Source organism: Corylus avellana, chromosome ca1 (assembly GCF_901000735.1).
Source record: "Corylus avellana chromosome ca1, CavTom2PMs-1.0".
In the NCBI taxonomy this organism is placed as follows: domain Eukaryota; kingdom Viridiplantae; phylum Streptophyta; class Magnoliopsida; order Fagales; family Betulaceae; genus Corylus; species Corylus avellana.
In genome coordinates, this window is record NC_081541.1 from 12088962 (window position 1) to 12097510 (window position 8549).

The 8549-nt window shown below is 36.6% G+C and overlaps 1 protein-coding gene across 1 annotated transcript in view; it reads left to right on the forward strand.

Annotated features, from left to right (window-relative positions):
* Window positions 1-8245, forward strand: part of LOC132167501 (AMSH-like ubiquitin thioesterase 3) — a 23282-nt gene extending 15037 nt beyond the window's left edge. The window contains exons 6-14 of the mRNA XM_059578497.1: window positions 3582-3687; window positions 3788-3834; window positions 4039-4363; window positions 4526-4615; window positions 4729-4791; window positions 6119-6193; window positions 6637-6699; window positions 7230-7282; window positions 7719-8245. Of these exons, the coding sequence (XP_059434480.1) occupies window positions 3582-3687; window positions 3788-3834; window positions 4039-4363; window positions 4526-4615; window positions 4729-4791; window positions 6119-6193; window positions 6637-6699; window positions 7230-7282; window positions 7719-7899 (1003 nt within the window). The 3' untranslated portion in view covers window positions 7900-8245. The remainder of the gene's footprint in view (window positions 1-3581; window positions 3688-3787; window positions 3835-4038; window positions 4364-4525; window positions 4616-4728; window positions 4792-6118; window positions 6194-6636; window positions 6700-7229; window positions 7283-7718) is intronic.
* Window positions 8246-8549: the final 304 nt, after the last annotated feature.

Genomic DNA, 8549 nt, shown 5'->3' on the forward strand with positions numbered 1-8549 from the left:
AACATCCCATTAGTCAGTTTGTCTCCACTCGTTCTTTATCCACTACATTTTCTTGCTTTATTTCCCATCTCTCTACTGTTTCTATTCCTAAGACAGTGCAGGCTGCAATATCTGACTCTGGTTGGAGGCAAGCTATGGAATTGGAAATGAAGGCCTTGCATCACAATGGGACATGGGAGCTTGTTCCCTTACCACCTAATCAGAAAACTGTGGGTTGCAAATGGGTCTACACAGTTAAGTTTCATCCTGATGGTTCGGTTGAAAGATTGAAAGCTCGGTTGGTTGCTAAGGGCTATACGCAAACGTATGGTATTGATTATGATGACACTTTTTCTCCTGTAGCCAAAATTTCATCCATTCGTGTTCTTATTTCCATGGCTACTAATCTTGATTGGCCCTTGTTCCAATTGGATGTCAAAAATGCCTTTCTCCATGGGGATTTGAGTGAAGAAGTTTATATGGAGCAACTACCTGGGTTTGTCGCTCAGGGGGAGTCTCAGGGCTATGTCTGTAAATTAAGAAAGGCATTGTATGGTCTCAAGCAATCACCGCGGGCATGGTTTGGAAAGTTCTCTGAAGCGGTATTGAAGTTTGGTCTGCAGAGATGTCAGACAGATCATTCAGTATTCCACTTACATACTAGTGCTGGCTATATTCTCCTTGTGGTATATGTAGATGACATTGTCATTACTGGGGATGATTCAGGAGGCATTGCCCGATTAAAACAATTCCTACATGATCAATTTCATACAAAGGATTTGGGCAAACTTCGATATTTTCTAGGCATTGAAGTTGCTAGATCTCGAACAGGTATCAACTTGTCCCAGAGAAAGTATGCACTTGACTTATTAGAAGAGACAGGTCTTTTGGGTTCTCGACCAGTTGATGTTCCAATGGATCCAAATAAGAAATTACTAAAGGATGAAGGTGAACTATTTGAAGATCCCGGCAGATACCGTCGTCTAGTTGGGAAGTTGAACTATCTTACTATCACCAGGCCAGATATTTCATATGCCGTTAGTGTTGTCAGTCAATTCTTGGAGGCTCCTCGGGTTTCACATTGGGAAGCTGTTACTCGGATTATTCGTTATGTAAAGAGACAACCTGGTCTAGGAATATTGTATAGACCAAATGGACATCTTAGGGTAGAAGGTTTTACTGATGCAGATTGGGCAGGTTCTCCTTCAGATAGACGGTCTACTACAGGGGATTGCACATTCTTTGGTGGTAATCTTGTAACTTGGAAGAGTAAGAAACAGACTGTGGTGGCACGATCTAGTGCTGAAGCAGAGTACAGGGCAATGGCTCATACGACTACTGAGTTGACATGGTTACAACATTTCCTTCAGGAGATCGGCTTCTCGACTACTACTCTTATCCCATTATCTTGTGATAACCAGGCTGCCATACATATTGCATCTAACCCGGTTTTTCATGAAAGGACTAAACACATTGAGGTTGATTGTCATTTCATCCGAGACAAGATACTCAATGGAAACATATCTACAGTATTTGTGAAGTCTGGAGACCAATTAGCTGATATGTTTACAAAGTCTTTATGTCGTAACCGGTTAGAGTTTATTTGTTCCAAGCTGGGCTTAAATGATATATATGCTCCAGCTTGAGGGGGAGTGTTAGAAGAATGTAGAAGAATGTGTTAGAAGAATGTAGAAGAATGTATTAGGGTATGAGGGCAATTTGGTCATTTATGTATTCTCAAAGCTTATATATAATATGTGTGAGGTAGGCTACGTATCTTAGAACGAGCCTCCTCTTTTCTCAAAACCTACTTCATGCAAACCTCTCAACACCCCCAAAGGCTGGTCCCCTGGCCATAGATCATGCCATAATCTTATCTTGGTTTTATTTCCCACTTCATATCTAACACATCTCGAAAAACTCCCCATGCCCCTAATATGCTTTTCACACTCCTACTCCGAGGGGTCCCATCATCTCCTAAGAACACCAACCTCCACTTGTGCTATCATATTTTGCTTCCGCCACCAATCTCCACAAAGCCTCCCTCTTCATAGTGTAATGCCATAAGCTCTTATCCAGAAGAGCTTGGTTGACTTGAGTCAGATTTCTTACCCCACCAAACCACTCGACAACTTTGGAAAACAAATCTTCAACCAATTAACTAAATGGAACTTAAACTCATCATCGATACCTTCCCATAAATAGTCTCTCTTAAGTTTTTCAAGCCTTTTTGTACCAATCGGAATGGGGAATAGGGACAAAATAGTACGTAGGCAAATTGGATAGAGTACTTCTAATCAAGGTCAATCTACCTCCCTTTGATAAATACAATCTCTTTTAACCAGTCAAATGCCTTCCCATTTTTTCTACTATGTCGCTCCATATAGGTGTAGACTTATATGATGCTCCTAAAGAAAGACTTAAATACTTCACCAGTAGCATAGCCACCCTACACCCAAGGATACTAGCCAAACTTTCTACATCATTCACTTCACTGACTGGAACTATCTTTGATTTATATAAATTAATCTTCAAATTGAAGGAAATCAGAAGATTTATGATGGTTATATAAATTTGATCACATCCCCCCTAAACAAGGGTGGAGGGTCAGGTTTCAGGTACAATCTCATATGGGTGCATATGGCATTTGTGGTTTCTTGACCAGGGATTTAATCATTCTACAGCACTGAAGCAAAATTCTGTTGGATTAATTAGAAAGTGACAGGATAGTTGGGGTGCTACAATTTAAATGGCCTTGGTTGGGTTTATCAAGTTCAGGTGTCAATATGCGAGTTTGATTTTACCTTTCTGAACCTACTCATATTTCACCTAACACGAGCTGATTAAGACCCAAATAACTTTCTGCCTGATAATAAGTACAGATTGTAGAAGTTAGTATTTACTCTTTATGTGAGCTCCTTCCAGGGATATTTTACCCTATTCTACAACATGCATTTTTAAGAATCCTACAGCAAAGATTAAAGCAATGATATGGACCCCTTTAAAGGAATCTTCTGTTAATTTTTATCTATCCACTTACTTATCAAAAAAAAAAAAAAAATTTATCTATCCACTTATTGATATTCAAGGAAATCCTAATCCTCTCAAGGTGTTTTGAATATAACCATGTAATGAAACATCCCACGGGACTTAAAAGTTAAATGTGAAAGATTAGTAGCAAGAGGTGTATGCTTAAGAATCAAGTAAAGAAAGGTGCAACAGCATTTTTACCGACTCCTGGCATTCTGATAGGATTCCTGAAGAGAATGCCACTTTAAGTTTAATACCTTAAGGTGTTTCACTTTGATGTAAACCTCAGAATTGCTCATAATTATTAGGTAGGTATAGCTCCTCTGTGCTTTTTCTTATCCCCCCCCCCTAATTTGACTCATTGTGCATTTTTTTAGTTCATCTGTTCATTGCTTTAGTTTAAGCTACATATATAATTTTGTATGTTATATTATACTGGTAATCTTAAGAGACTAGGTCATGTATTTCCCTAAATTGAACTGGTTGTAAAGATAAAATTGCTAAACAAAAATACTTTTGGTATTGTAGTTTCTGCAAGGATCATTCACAACAATTAATTTTGGAATGTACAGATCTCTTAGTTTACCTCCTCCAAAGAAGGAAACTTTGTCTAGACACTCATTCCTAGGTCCAAATGGTTTTCAGGGTCAGTGGCTCGCACCTAGCTCAGAAATAAAGGTGAAGTATTTTGTTTACTTTTCTTCTTCTTCTTAAAATACATATGTTCTTTTGGACTGGGCCACACTCCATGAACTAATGAAGGCTATGGTGAATACAGGTTCATTATCCAAGCAATAAGGACTTAACCCCTACTGAAAATTTAAGGTAACGACTTCTGCTGAAGTCATCCATTCTCAACTTAACCTTCAAATTTGTACTACTTATTTGACCTATTTGTATGTTTTACATTTTTCTTAAATGACATTAAAATGAGTTCAAAAGATTGACTATTTTGCATGCTACTTTGTACAAGTTTCTTCCTAAATTGTGCTGCTTTTGACATTTACAATTTTTTATCCGTGGTAATAGCCTGAATCAGGCTGCACAATGTGATATTGTGGCAGCAAAAGATGGCGATGCTGGAGGGGTCGGATCTACAATGGAGTCGGTACTCTCCTTGGATGATGGTAGATGGCTACGTACTGCTGAGGAGTCGTGTTCTCCATTGATCAATGAAGTAAGGGAAGATCCTTTTCAGTTGGTGAAGCAACCTTCCCTTCCTCCCGTCCTTGCTCAATTGCAGCAGGATGTTAGTCCAATTCCTCCATCAAAAGTTGCAGATCCGAGACCTGGACCAGCTAAATCTTCTCAGGATGAGATGCAAGGTTCTGATTCATATCAGCATCTACACATTGTAGGTGTCCTATGCCGACTCTTGTTTTATATATTCAGGAAAAAAAAAATCATTTGCCTATTTCTTGGCAACATCATGATAATTTTTCCTTTCTACTTTTAAGGGTCATCTGCTTCTATTTCTTTATGGATATGATGCTAGTTCATTTAATTTACATTGCAGCCTGTAAAATTGATGGAAGATTTCTTGAGATTGGCTCGGGCGAACACTGAGAAGAATTTAGAGACATGTGGTGTTCTTGCGGGTTCACTGGTATGACTAACTAAGTATTTATGATACTGTATTTTGCTAGGAAAAAAGAAGTTGCAAGTGGCTTGAAAGTTGATCCCATTGTTTCTTATACTTCCAATTTCATGTGGCTGTAGAAAAACAGGGTTTTTCATATCACTACTCTTATAGTCCCAAAGCAGGAGTCAACTTCAGATTCGGTAAGATAGTTACCCATTAATATTTTGGTTTATGTCCTCTTTCAAGTTACATTTAAGTTTGTGCCCTCCTGCTGCTGTTTTAAGGTCTATAGTTTCTCCTCCTCTTTCCCCCCAACCTTCAGGAAAAAAAAAAAAAAACGTTTAGGAAAAATGGCTGTAGGCCATTTTATTGGCTTTGAACAAATGGAATGCTGTAAGAATACTGAGAATGCATTAGAATTGTCAAATGTTTAGGTGTTATGAAGAATTTGAAAATTCTTGGACATTCATTTGCACCCAAGATTAGTTCTTTTTCCCTTTGTATATATGCTCCTTAACTGCTGATTCATATGGAAATCATGTTAAGAGTCCAAATCTTAGATTCTGCACATGTGCTTTTTCCCTTAATTTGATTTAATTCCATTTTCAATATTATTTTTTCTTTTGTAAATATTGTTGACTGCTGGTCGTTTTTTTCTTCTTCTTTATTCTTTGTGGTTTTCTTTGAAGGCCTTTTCGACCCTTCCCTATCAGTAGGGCGCACCCCCTTTTAATGTATCTTTTAATTAAAATTTCACTCATATATGAAAAAGTTTACAACATTTCCCAGCTGTTAAGAACGAGTCAACCAAATAATGCAAACTGTGGACTTCTCTGGGTGCGAGTAATGTATCATTCTGTTTTTGTTTTTCCACTTATGTTGTGAGTAATGTATCATTACGATGTAGAATACTTAAATCTATTTTGACTTCATTAGGGGAAAATGCTTGAATGTTTTAATTTAAGGGAAACTTCACATACACCCTCCGAAGTATAAGCGGTTTTGCAATCATAACCTCGAAGTTAAAAATATTTGCAATCTCGGTATCTCATGTTTCAACCCTTTTTAATTTTATTATTTCTTTGTTAAAATGCATAAAATGCTCCCATTTTTTTATTAAAAAAAAAAAAAAAAGTAAAAAATAAAAAATGTCTTGGACTCACCGACAACTTGGCCATGGATACCAAACCCATTGCCAGCTGTGGGTTACCAGAATTTTTTCATTTTTTAAGAATTAAAAAAATAAAAAAAATAAAAAATAATGAAATGTGGGCATTTTAACAAAAAAGGGTGAAATTAAATGGAACTAAAACATGGGATCCCGACATTGCAAGTTTCTAAACTTTGTGGTTATGAACTTATGATTTCAAAACTGCTTATACTTTGGGGGAAGTAAGTGAAGTTTTCCTCAAACTTATCATGTTTTGTCTTTGATGTTTCAATTTTGTTAGTGGCAGGATTTTTTTATATACAACTTGTATTTATGTGACATCAACAGTAACAAATTGAAACCCCTTTCTGTTTCAGTGTCAAACTTTGAATGAAGAAGAAATATTTGAAGTTCAAGACAGATTATCTCTCTTTCCTCTTGGTTGGATTCATGTAAGTATGTGTATACTCTCAATGGCCAGTAATTGTTCATTGTACTTTACATGCTCATTCTCACTTTATGCTTCGAACTTTTTGAAATGTTGGTTTGACAAATTTTTTGAAATAATTCAATTATCTTATTTATTTTGAGTGTTCGTCTCCATGCCGTTAGCCCCTTTGGTTTTGTGAGCAGTAAAAAACTGCGTGGACTCTGTTTAGTAGTTGATGTGCTATACTCGTATTGTTGATACCCTACAGAAAAAAAGAAAAAAAAAAAAGCTTATTTTGAAAATGATGATTGTTGGAAAGGCCAGACTTTTGGCATGCGATCAACTTGTAGATTACTTGACTTCAGTTTTTTTACCCCTTAACCATTTTTGGTTTTTCTATGGATATTTTATTGGTAGCTGTTTTGGTTTTTTAACCATTCTGTTTGTTACTATTTTGATTTTCAGACACACCCATCACAGACCTGCTTCATGTCATCAGTAGATCTGCACACTCATTACTCCTACCAGGTAACAGATGGTATCACTTGGTATATGTTTCCTGGCTTCCACTGCTTTTTGCTTAGTTGAAGAATTTGTTGATAGATAACTTGTTTTCTAATTTAAAAGTTCAGTACTGTTGGTTAAGCTGGAATGTTTTTAAGCATTTACTGGAGCAAGTTTCAGTGCTTTCTTTATTTTGTTCTCAAAATTGTACGAACGCAACTCAACTAAGCCTTTAATACCAGCTAATTGGATTTGGCTATATGGATCCTTTTATGTCACTTGGGCCCAAGGCCCCCTTGTTAGTTGTTACCTCTTTAACAATTATGTCTTCTATCTTTTTGAATGAATTAGGTTATGTGTATTCTGTTTAATAAGCTAATGCAACTATTCATTAACATGAAATTATGATAGATAATGACAAATATCTATTACATGCTTGCTTCCTGAAACTGCATGTAGATTTCCATATTTGTTATGTTTCCACTGGTTTCCTCTTGTTATCTTATCTTGTATTTTTACTTAGCTGATAGGATTTCTTTGTGGTATCATTGTAGATTATGCTACCAGAAGCGATTGCAATTGTTATGGCCCCTACAGATACTTCGAGGTTTGTTTTCCTTTATCACCTAGTGATTATTGCATCAAATGTAATTGCAAACCAAATAATATAATGTTTAATGTTACAAATAATGTTGAATTAGCAGACTATTGTGAGTTTTCCTTTGTGAATGATAGAAAAGATTGCATACAGTTTGTTACAAATAACGTCAAGTCTCCTACAAGTTTGTGCCAAATGTAAGAGGGAAACCATAGGGAATGTGTATCCATTGGCCAGCCCTACGGTTGTTCCTTAGGTGCAGGCTTGAAGGCTCGCAAATGCAACAGTTGGGTCTTTCACTTTGAAAGTAAAAGTGCTGATCAATGTTACTAGATTGTGTATTAAGGGATTAAATATGATTAAAGGGAATAAATAGTTAGCACTTTTTTATCTTAGTTATAATATTACTAAATTAGCACTCTAACTGGTTTCCATGCTACTGCAGTCCGCATGGCATATTTCATTTATCTGATCCAAGCGGTGTGTCTGTGATTAGACATTGCCAACAACGTGGCTTTCATCCCCACGAGGAGCCATCTGATGGGAGCCCAATTTATGAGCATTGTTCACATGTCTATATGAACCCCAATTTGAAGTATGATGTTGTTGATCTTCGGCGAGACTGAGACTCTTGAGTTCTTTACACTCTTGATGAAAATAATCTTCAGGTTGAGGGAAAATATGTATATGAGCAGTAAATATGTTTTCACCTCACGAAGTTATAGTAAATTCAACTGGTTTTCTGAATGGATATAGGACAAATATGAAGCACATCCATTTGCGAGAAAGCACAAGTTGGTCTTCGATTTTGTATCATTGTAGTGATACTTGACTGGTAAATATTAATCGTGTAATTAAAAACACCGGCATTGTTCTCTGAGTCCATAGTTTCCAAAGAATGTGATACTCTCATGTAAGTTGTAAGTCACAGCTGGTTTGATATGAATGCCAACCTCAACCTGTACTGATTTATGTTTGAAAGGTGTGTGTGTGTGTGTTTTTTTTAAAAAAAAAGAAAAAAAAAAAATTGTATGAGCATAACATTCAATCAAAGATCCCTACCAAGCTGGACCTAAAAAAAAAAACTCACCACCCAAGGTAGTGTCTTTTTTGGCTACTTTACAACTACCCCTTAACAGTTAACACAGAGTTGTACAATTGGAAAGGATGGCCTCGTAACATCCTCCCAGATCTCTCCCATTATTTTGGACCACAACATGCGTGGTAAAGATCATGTTTATTACTTCATGTGCATATGACGTATTGATTGTCCCCC